The following is a 12,050-nucleotide window of genomic DNA, read 5'->3' as shown; positions in this document are numbered from 1 at the left end:
GCACATTCATTTTCTAAAATTGTATTATCAGGTGTAAAGACGATTATTGAAAAATACACTTCGATATATATATATATATATATATATATATATATATATATATATATATATATATTTTTGAAAACTTTTGTCGAATAGTTTTCCGGAATCCGTTATTCAAATGATGAAAATCTACAGTAATAGATCAATATACTCATATGAATATATGCTATGAGTATAGTTGTTGAATTCATTGTTCATTCTTCTCGCACTTATTCCCCAATTATTATCTAAAGCCCTATTTTTTTCTGATATTTTTCAATTGTATATAATTCTGTTGAAAAACTCTAAATAATATTTTTATTGAGAACATATAATATGTTAATAACTGAAAGGTGAAGTAACGAAGTACTATTTAAGTATTTACCTTTATGTTTTTTAAAAAATTTTTATATCGGTTTTCACAGTATGACTTTCGTTGATGAAAATCATTAGAACTTCACACAGTTCAGTTAATAGAATAAATCATTTGAAATTATTCCAATTATTCCATCTTATTTCATCACATATTTTTTATTTCTACGCCGACTGTACATTTCATAACAGTTTTTAATGTTATCAATAAGTCGAGTCTTATTTCAATAAGTGCCTATCTTTCTATTGAATAATTCATTTGGATTGAACTATTCATTGATAGTGCATGTGTGTTGATTAAGATAAGTATGACTCACCGTTTTGCCTTAGGCAAATATAGAAAAGTTTTAGTTTTATATGTTGGAGGAACCATTGGAATGCAAAGAAATAATGAAGGAGGTGAGTACACAACTTTCTGAATCTGTTATATTTGAATCTTCATGTGGATGTCACCGAAGTAAACATTATATATGTCCTACCATACTGCGGTTCTTGAAAAATTGAACCAAAGTATTCTCATTTTCTAGTTTGACCTGACTTGATATTTCAATGTATCAATAGAACTGTTTTATGGAAAAAAAGTATTCAACTTTGTAAAAATTATTGTCTGTAAACGATTCTACGTCAAACGACCATGTTTTTTCCCCAAAGGTGTTTATCCTAATATTGCAATGAATGTCATAGGTGTATTCTTCTGCATGCTGCCATCCCAATAGTTCAGTAATTTTATTTCTGACTAGTCAGCAAAGACTACCCATCTACTCTAACATATATGGAGCTGAAGTGATGACAAAACTAAAATTATGGTCTACGACAAAAATGAAATTATTCAAAGAATACAACAGAAGATGCTTCTTACTTGAGTGTCGTTCTACAGGAAATATATCAAAACACCTGCAACATACAACCGGCCACATAGATAGACTACTCCAAAGGGAAGACGTTGAAATTAGTAATGAATAAAGATTTTGTTCAAGGTTAGACACAACTATCAATTATCAAAGTGATTATAATTATAAAATAATAACAATTTTAGAAAACAGGTTGACTACACTCAAAAATGAGATCATATCAAGCACTAATAACCTTTTGTTTGCTGAAGTTTGTTCAAGACAACAATTTGTATATTTGAAACTTTTTTTACAAGAATATAGCTTCAAATAGAAAAAAGATTGATGACCTAACAAATATTTCTTCCAACAGCAATCGATTACTAAACCTGAATATATAAAAGATATCTCAAATGTCAATGTTTCTTCAGATATCTCAAAATTTCTAATATTAAGAAGATATTCCAATTAAAAATATTTTATCATAAACTTCAATATGCCACAAAGATATTGGCAACAGAACATAACAAATACAATAAACTTTTCTTATAAAGATGGCTTTAATCTCACAGTCACCTTCATGCTTGAATAAGAAAACTGACATCACTCAAATTAAATATCTCACCTTTTGAATATTACTGGAGTTTTTTCCCAACACCAAATCGTTATTTTTTACGATTTGGTGTTGGGTTAAAAAAAGATTTGGTGTTGGGAAAAAACTCCAGTGATATTTATTACTACACCAAAGGTTCCAAACAGTGCATCATAAATCTCACCTTTTGCATTTGGATCAAGGATTTTATGGAACATCAAGTCAAAACTATAAGTATTTGCTTTGAAATGATCTTCGCAGAACAATTATTCTGAAGAATATGCCTGTTTTTACATGTATTCTTTGATTTTCCAAAAATTGTTCCATTTGATTGTCAAGGTTAGTCGAATCCATGCTCAAATTGCAATGAATTTCAGACATGTTATTTTAAAAAAATATATGCCCTGCAACTATTCACCCAACACGATTTTTTTGCAAGATAGGTAACCTTGGACTCAAATTGATTTGTCAAGTTCAAAGCAAATCATGGCAATCATTGCCATGTACTGCCCGGTACTGACGATGCATAATAGGCTGAAACAGCTGTATACCGGTGGCTCTTTAATTGAAATCAATATGGGAATGATCAAAGAGTACTTATCTTTTTTGATTTTCATGGAATCATTTTCCAGCAGTTTGACTGCATTAACCTTTCTAGATTTCTAGTTAAACTTCATTGAAACTTTTCGAAAAAAAAGTTTCCCAAATGGTGCGCACTTTAATGGTGACACTGTATATATTATATAGTTATTGTGATTCTTATATAATCAGGATAACGAAATTAGTTAGCTCCCTAACTATATTATTAAATGGAAGCTGTTGGAAGGTAAGTTGCACTATATCGTTTACTTGCATTATACTTATGAAGGACCTTGAAAACATTTGTACGACTGATTCCTGATTCTTGAGATGATTTGGTGAGAGATTGCGAATTTTCCATTAATCTAACATGTCCTGAAACTGCAGTAAAAATAGCTTCATCGTTGACAACTGACCGGTTATGCTTTTTATTGTTAACAGATCCAGTTTCCATAAATTTGTTCAATAATTCCGTAACGTATTTGTGTCGTACATTTCTTCCTAGATGATAACACAACACAACAAAGTTTTTGTTTCGGGGTTGAAATTAGATGATTTTAATGTATTTCCACGTGTTAAAACCGAAAGTGACCATAAAAATTATATATTAGCTCTTGTTTTCAAGATATAGTATCATTATATTATATAAATGTATATTGAGTTTTCAACAAATGAAATATTTCATCACCAACAGTTGGTACACATGTTTGTTTACATAACACCCCTCTCATCAGCTATTCTTAAGTAGTAAACATATGTGAGTTTGTCAATTGTACGCACGTGGTTGCTATTGAAATTATCGTGTGAAGTTGATTTTTAAATTAATTTAAGTGCTGATCTGAAATGCTTCGAAAGTGTGTGAATTCTGTCGATAGCTTTTGCTATATATGTGGTGAAATAACATTTAAGGCTCAGAAACGTAAAATGACACCTATTGTTAATAATGAACATTATTTTGGTGTGAAAGTTGGGGACCAAGATAAATCATGGGCTCCTCATATATGTTGTAATTCTTGTTCCGTCATATTGCGAGAGTGGCTGAAAAATAAAAACCGGGCAATGGCTTTTGCAGTACCTATGGTTTGGCGTGAGCCAGACGACTGTTATTTCTGCTTAACTCCTCCCATTAAGCAAGGTTTATCTATGAAGAAAAGAGGAACGGTTAAATACCCTAATCTCCCATCTGCTCTTCGGCCTGTACCACACTCAGACAATTTGCCAGTCCCTTCTCCACCCCAAAACTATGAAATTTTAGAGGAAGGTGATGAAGACTGTTTAGAAGGAGCAACCCATCCTTCTACATACTATGACCCTGATTTTGAGGTAAGCGATAGGTCTAGTGATCCGCACAGAATTAGTCAAGCAGAGTTGAGTGACCTTATAAGAGATCTTCGCTTGTCTAAGGAAAAGGCTGAGCTGTTAGGGTCAAGACTACAACAGTGGAATCTTCTAAAACATGATGTAAAAATATCTCAGTACAGACAGCGTCAAAAAGATTTGCTTCATTTTTTTGAGAAAAAAGAAAATCTCGTAGTTTGTTCTGATGTTAATGGTTTGATGGACTGCTTGAATTTGGATCACGCTCCATCTGAATGGAGACTGTTTATAGACTCTTCAAAACTAAGCTTGAAAGCTATACTTCTGCATAATGGAAATCAGCTACCCTCTATTCCTATAGGTCATGCAGTTCACATGAAGGAAACGTATATAAATATGAAAACACTTCTCCAATCAATCAAATATGAACAACACAAGTGGCACATCTGTGGTGATCTGAAAGTCATTGCTATACTCCTAGGAATGCAATTAGGGTTCACCAAGTACTGTTGTTTTTTGTGTCTGTGGGACAGTCGGGATAGAAAATCTCACTACAAAAAAATGAACTGGCCTACACGAGACCTAAACCCTAATGAGAAAAATGTAGTTTACGAGCCTCTTGTAGATCCTAAGGATGTTCTCCTTCCCCCATTACATATTAAGTTGGGACTAATGAAAAACTTTGTGAAGGCCATGGACCAGAAAGGACACGCTTTTAAGTACTTGAGAGCAAAGTTTCCCAGGTTGAGTGATGCTAAAGTCAAGGAAGGCATCTTTATTGGGCCTCAAATCCGTGAAATCGTAAATGATCCTGCTTTTGACATGATTTTAACAGGTAATGAAAAAAGAGCCGTGGAAGCCTTCAAGGGGGATGTACATGGGTTTTTAGGTAACAAAAGAGATGATAACTTCACAGCATTGGTTAAAGAGCTTCTTCAAGCTTACCACCAACTTGGATGCAACATGTCCTTAAAAATTCATTTTCTTCACTCTCATCTTAATTTCTTCCCACAAAACTGTGGAGCTGTGAGTGACGAACATGGAGAAAGATTCCATCAAGACATTGTCTTAATGGAACAGAGATATCAGGGCCGTTGGAATGAAGCAATGCTTGCAGACTACTGCTGGTCTGTGTGTAGGGATGCTCCAGAAGTGTTTTATAAAAGACAAGCTAAACGACAGCGATCTTACAATGAATCGGATGGACTCAATTGAAATTTGGTGGTACAAACTTCTTTTATTTGTCAAAACTCTAAGAATAATGTTTTTTTTTTTATTAATTTTGTACTTAAAATATTCTAAAAGAAACATAACAATATTGTTTCATGTACTTTCACTTTTCACGTATAGTATAACTACTCTTTAAGATTAAGTACTGTGTATCTCAAAAACCAGAGCTAATAAAAATTTTTCATTGTTATTTTCGTTTTTATCACCCCAAAATTAGTAGAAATTGACTAATTTAGTGTAGGAAACATTCAAAAAATATTTTTTTGTTGTGTTGTGATTGAACATACGGGCAGCAGCTCTAGCACTATTTCCATTCTGGTAGTACAAACTCACTATTTCAATCCGTTCTCGAAGCGTATAAACCAATGCTACTCAAGAATTCACAAAAACAAAAGTACCAATTGTAACTTCACCTGGTAGGTACCTAATCGTTATTGTAGAATGAGACAAATGGTGAGGATATCGAATTTAAACTTAACTAGGCAAAAATAAGACTTTTTTGAAGTATACTTCACAAATACACCTATGAAACCCAGGCAACAAAGTGTACAGAAGTTCATTCATTTTTAGCTTCCAATCTATGAGCTTCAGTCCCTAATGTATTCTACTTTGTTGAAATCGGTTCATCATAGAACATCTGATAATGCAAAACAATTGATCTATTTGAAAAAAAGTAACATACTCTGGGGGAGCGATAGGGAGAGTTAGATCAAATGTGAATATGTCAAAATGTGTCCCCCTGTATACTATTGTTGGTGTGTTTTTTTATTTTTCCTGAAAATCATCGTTCCAAAATCTATATAGGGTGGCTCGTTTTCAACTCAAATAATTTGTAGCTCCTGAACCATGAGCTTCAGAACATGTTTTTTATACTTTGTTGAAATATGCTCATCATGGAGCATCTGATAATGCGAAACAATATAGGGTGATCTTTAAAAAAAAACATCAAATCAAATGTGAATGGTTGACGTGTTTTTTTTATTTTACCTGCAAATCATTGAACCAAAATGTATTCTGGATGACTCGTGTATTGGGTGTCACACTTATTGGTGTGACACCCAAGTCACTTGCCGAGTTTTTATGTCAGTGTTGGTGGTTTGACTAATCAACGGACAATTACGGTAGCAGACATTTCGGAAGCTAACCTGTAATGCCATCAGAAAACGAATCCATATGTTTCTGGAAATGACATGAAATCGAGAAAGGTTAATGCAGTCAAGCACATATCTTTAACATCTCGCACACTACAAAAATCCATCACAGATAGTTGTTTCCTGAAAATAATAATAATAATCAATGTGTATGTATGCCATTTATGAATAAGTTGAAACTAATATATTCGAAGCGAAAACATCAAATTTGCCATCTTCATAACACCAGTCCATATATATGTTCGGTGTAAATCGATCTCAAGGGTGGAGGTGGATGCTAGATTTGAGCGCTGGCGCTCGACACTAACTTCACATAAGTGTTATCGGCTGAAAGTGAAATTCTAGGAAACATAGAAGTGTGTTCGTTCTTTTTTCATTACTTAGGGCTAGTTCATATTGGAACGAATATCGCATAAAAAGTGCGATTCAAAATAGCGTCGTGTTTATCGTAAAAAAGTTGAAAAAATTGAACTTTTCTGCGAATTCCGCTATTTTATTTGACTCTCGTTTTTTAAGCCCATACATCGAAATTGAATCCGAAATGAAGGAATGTGTCAGGTTGTTCAAATTATATCAACTTTACCGTATATATAAAGCTTCATTGAGAAACCCCGTCGTTATGGTGTGAAAAATATTTTTTTAAAACAAAAGAAAATACGGAAAATATCACAACCTTGTAGCTGAAATGAGAATTAGTCATCCAGAGAAATATTTCAACTATTTCAGACTAACTCTCCCATTATTCAATAAATTATTAAATTTGGTTGGCCCTTCATTAAAGAAAACTCATTTTGCAAAACAACCCCTAGCTCTTGCACTTGAGTCGGCAGTAACGTTAAGATAAGTGGTTCGAAGACACGCTCTTATTAAACAAAACTTGAAAAAATTATTAGTCGTATTTTCTGATATGATGAGTCTTTTCTTAAAAGTCGTAATTCGTATGAACCGTATGTCATCATTCAGGTTCATGTAATAAAATTTAAAATTCAACAATGAAATCCCTAGATATTGCCCGCTTCAACATGAATAGGGTATTTTGACAATTGGGCAAAATTTGCGGAACCGCAAAAATATTATCGCAACCGTTCTAATATGAACTCGCCTTTATCCTTTCGCTGCATCCTTTTTTTGCTTTGAGTGTCTAGAAAGGTTAATTCAGTCAAGCTGCTGGAAAATAATTCCATGAAAATCAAAAAATAAATAGATAAGTACTCTCTGATCATTCCCATATTGATTTCAATTTAAGAGCCACCGGTATACAGCTGTTTCAGCCTATTGGGCATCGTCAGTACCGCGCAGGCGGTCCTCGATTGAAGACAAAATGAGAAAAAACCAAGAAAGTACTTGATGAAAATAGCTGCGTAAACGCAAGCGAAACATAAGTGGAACCACCTATTGGTGTGACACCCAAGTCAACTTGCCAAGTTTTTATGTCAGTGTTGGTGGTTTGACCAATCAACCGACAACTGCGGTAGCAGAAATTTGGGAAGCTAACCTGAAATGCTATAGGAAAACGAATCCACATGTTTCTAGAAATGATATGAAATCTAGAAAGGTTAATGCAGTCAAGCTGCTGGAAAATAATTCCATGAAAATTAAAAAATAAATAGATAAGTACTCTTTGATCATTCCCATATTGATTTCAATTTAAGAGCCACCGGTATTCAGCTGTTTCAGCCTATTGGGCATCGTCAGTACCCGGCAGGTGGTCCTCGATTGGAGACAAAATGAGAAAAAAAGCCAAGAAAGTACTTGATGAAAATAGCTGCGTAAACGCAAGCGAAACATCACTTATGTTTCGCCCGGAGATGTCGCAACATAGCGCTGTCCTCTCTTTGTCGGTGACTTTGTTAGTATATGAGTTCACGAATACTTACGTTAGTATGAATTAGTCTGGTCTTTAAGTTTAGATTCGTGTTGAATGGACATACTTTTTGTAAAATTAAGTGGTTAGGCTCATTCGATCCGGAATATTGTCTAAATCATTGTGAAAAAAAAGTAAATTAGTTCATAAAAAATTCTAATAGTTAAAAATAATTAAAAACCCTAGAAATCAGTGTTCGGTTTTGTTGGTTATAGTTCGTGAACTATAAATACTTTTGAATTTTGAAAAAGAGGTCTTTGAAGAGGAGAAAATTTACTAAAAAAGAGTTTCGACTCCCGAAACGGTATCTGCATTATTTATAATTTTAATTTAACGCTGCTTTTAACTATTAGAGATACGACAATAAACATTCACATAATTTTTATAGATAATTGAATTATCTTTCAAATGTCATCTTGCATATATTCTTTATTTATTGTTAATTTGTTGTTTTAGGGATTTGTTTATGAAAATTAACGATTTCCTCAAGTTTTTTCAACTTTTCAGGCTAACAGCTCAGTAAATAATGCGAATTCGGATATTGAATTTCAGAGCAATTTAATTAAAGTATAAATTATCTTACAATTGCAGTTGATTATTTGTTCATTTTTTCATATAAGCTATTGATGAATTTCGCTAAATTCTGGGAATTATTATATTTCCACCTAATTGCTTACTTCTAATTCACTGAATTCTAGTTTGTAATTGAAAAAATGCTTTAGACATGCAACAATTTCATTAAAAAATATAAGGATACGAGGTAAGAATAATATTGTTGAGTAGATATGATATTTATATAACTGAAAGCAGTTTATTCCTTTCAAATATAAAATTTTAATCGGCGATAATATTCGTTATTATTATATCAAGAATGATAAAGCAGTCAATTTATTTTATTAATTTCGTCTTTTCCTTTGTTTTTTGGGTGGGAAGTTTTTGAAGTATGTACTTGCATTATCTAGGTTTGAAAGTGAACGTGCTATTCTTTTTCTTCTGTTACTCGAGAGATTTTCGATTTTTTGCTCTTCTTTCTCTTCTGCTTCATCTTCTTCTTCTTGATCTCTAGATTCTTTCATTCCTTCTTCTTCTTCTCCTGTCTCATCTGGCTTCGTGTTTTCTTCAGATTCGGAGTCAGAATCTGCTCCGAAGATTCCGTTATTGATTTTTTGATGAGCTGACTTCTTTCTATTTCGTTGATCAGTGACCATACCGTATTCGAAATTCTCATCTTCATCATCAGAGTCATTATTTTCATCTTCATTTCGATAACAAAATTGGTCTAAAGTTCAATATCCGAATTCGCATTATTTACTGAGCTGTGAGCCTGAAAATTTGTAAAAACTCGAGGAAATTTTTATAAACAAATGCCTAAAACAACAAATCAACCATTACTAAAAAATATATGCAAGATGACATTTGAAAGATAATTCAATTATCTACAAAAATGATCTGAATGTTTATTGTTGTATCTCTAATAGTTTAAAAGTTATATAAGCATTAAAGTCAACAAATGGATCAGCTTGTGCAAATTTTGCAGCACGTGTATTTTCAAAATTGAATAAATAATGGAAAAAAAATGTCTCCGATATTTTTATGCTCTAGGTTGTTGCGAATTTGTTTATAACAAATTATTGAGTGAATAAACAATGAAATTGTTAATGGATTTTTTTTGTTATTTTGTAGAAAACTGTTAATTATGATTTTATAAAAGGAAAAATGTCTTAACTAATACAGTATACATTTAAAAAAACGATTAAAAACAATTAATATTATTATTAAGAATTTTTTTTCAAATCATAATTGACAGTTTTCTGTCAATTATGATTTGTTTAATATTGAAATAGTCCATTTCTTTATAAAATATTCATGAACAAATTATTTGTTTCAATTTATAAATGTCTTTCATCGATATAAGAACGATTAAATAATGATAAATAAGGACAAAAATGTTCACAACATTATTGTGTTTCTTTTGTTCACTTTAAAAAACTATTATAAACAAAGTATCAAAATTTCCAGAAGTTTTATCATGCAATCTTCTTTTGTATGTATCTAAGAAGGGCTCCACGAGGCAAAATAATTTCACGGTAATTATTTAAATATTTATTTTACTTTGAACAATAAAAGAAGTTTTAGAAAATTTTGTTAATTAACAATTGTCTAAATTATTGAGAAATTCACTTTAATAAAAAAATCCAACAGGAATCAGATCTCTATGGTGTTTAGATTATATTATAAATTTTTAAAATTTTTCTATTTACTTCAAGTACCTCAAAAAAGTATTTTCAAGTTACGTACTCGCTTAGAGGTCATGTACGCAACCTAAAAATGTCGCGCAGACAGCTATTTTCAGCGTTGAATTGAAATTATAAATAATGGAGATACTGTTTCGGGAGTCGAAATTTGTTTTCAGTAAATTTCCTCCTATTCATTGATCAAAATATTTATAATTTACGAACTATAAACATTAAAACCGAACACTACTTTTAGGGTCTTTAATTTTTTATAACTTTTAGAATTCTTTATGAACTAATTTACTTTTTTTTCACAATGATCTTGACAATACTCCGGATCAAATGAGCCTAACCACTTAATTTTACTAAAAGTGTGCCCATTCAATACGAATCTAAACTTAAAGTCGAGACTAAATGATTGATTACAGTTGATGCCAATGATTGTGAAATTAAAGAGAACAAAATGGTCTTGTATTTGAATGTGAAATTACTGATTCAACTCATTCTATTCCATTTGTTGTTTTTGTTTTGGCATCAGACCTGCTGGCACACTATTGCTGTGCCGTTTCACCACTTGTATTAGCTGTAATTTTTGATAATATTTTACATCAGTTGAATATGTTGAATTTCTCACTTAAAAGAATGGTTGAGTTTTGAATAAGTGATCGAATATATTTTTACTGGTTTTATCGCTTTTGATGAGGAGCTAAATGGAAAATTCAGCTCAATTAAATTCTCCTTCGATTTTTACATTGATTTTTGAAAATGTTTAATTTCATCCACAAAACTGTTTCTCAATCAATAAAATAATCGTTATGCCTCTGAAATTATAACGAAAATGTTGCTGTCGTTTTTATGTATTTGGTTATTTGGCACTTTTCTCTGGAAAGTGAAAGTGTCAAAGCTCTCATTATGGGATAATAACTTCATAAAAATGACAATTTTCACCGGTACAGATAAATGGACAGCACAGTATAATTTTTTGTAGTAAAAGAGGTACACTTCGATGTCGAAGTTCAGAAAATACCACTTTTTTTTTTAGCTTTTTCTTTTTCTAATTTTCTTTAGCTAATTTGTTTATGCCTTTCGTAATTTGTTTGCCTTTTCGAACTCATTCTTAAATTTTCTACGTGACAACATGAATATAATGACATCTTGATCGTAATTTTCGGAGACTATATAAAAATTTTAGAAGAAAATCGTACATGAACTGGACACTAGACTATTGATCTCATTCCTGCCAAGTCCCTTGGTACTTTCATATTTTGGAATCCACAACCGGTTCAAAACCTCGTTATTATTTTTCACCAGGATTTATATTTTTCTGTCTATCCTAAAAATGTATTTGTGAAACTGAAATACTCAAAACATGAACAACATGTATTTTTTAGTTTATTTTGATCAAAACTAACTTAAATTACGCAGTAGTTTCCACGACGCAACAATCAAACTTTCATGAATCTTCGCTAATATACATTTATCTCTTATCCACCTTGCATCCATCTGTTTTACATGTGAAAAACGCGGCAACGTTTAATGGACCTCACTTTGCCTTTATGGTGAATTAGTACGTGTATATATGTCCTCACATTGTTAGGATCTTTGAAAAATGTATACGGACCTCTTCACTAGGAGAATAGTATAGTCCTCACTTTGTAGATGTATATTGAAGAAAAATAAATAATTTTCTATTCAGATTTTTACGAGTATATTTTCCATTTTTCTATTGGAAAACAGAGGCCGCGGCTAGGTTGAAAGTTAGAACATTCCCAGTCAACTCCTTCACCCGGTCCTCACTTGGTTAGGACTGAACTGTCCTCACTCTGATAGATATATATATATATATATATATATATATAT

General features: G+C 32.0%; 1 protein-coding gene across 3 annotated transcripts in view; it reads left to right on the top strand.

The window, feature by feature from the left end:
- Positions 1 to 449: 449 nt before the first annotated feature.
- LOC111508878 (L-asparaginase) overlaps positions 450 to 12,050 on the top strand; it is a 137,655-nt gene continuing 126,054 nt past the window's right edge. The window contains exons 1-2 of one of the 3 annotated variants that reach the window (XM_074178059.1): positions 450 to 792; positions 1,078 to 7,785. In XM_074178059.1, the coding sequence (XP_074034160.1) occupies positions 3,238 to 4,926 (1,689 nt within the window). In that variant the 5' untranslated portion in view covers positions 450 to 792; positions 1,078 to 3,237 and the 3' untranslated portion in view covers positions 4,927 to 7,785. Of the gene's footprint in view, positions 793 to 1,077; positions 7,786 to 12,050 lie in introns of those variants that run through there. The other 2 variants (XM_074178061.1, XM_074178060.1) reach the window with 2 other exon arrangements.

The sequence above is a fragment of the Leptinotarsa decemlineata genome, unplaced genomic scaffold, assembly GCF_025532065.1.
Source record: "Leptinotarsa decemlineata unplaced genomic scaffold, Ldec_3_MD MMD2_tig00003348_RagTag_RagTag, whole genome shotgun sequence".
Lineage (NCBI taxonomy): Eukaryota > Metazoa > Arthropoda > Insecta > Coleoptera > Chrysomelidae > Leptinotarsa > Leptinotarsa decemlineata.
This window is presented reverse-complemented; position numbering and strand designations above follow the sequence as displayed.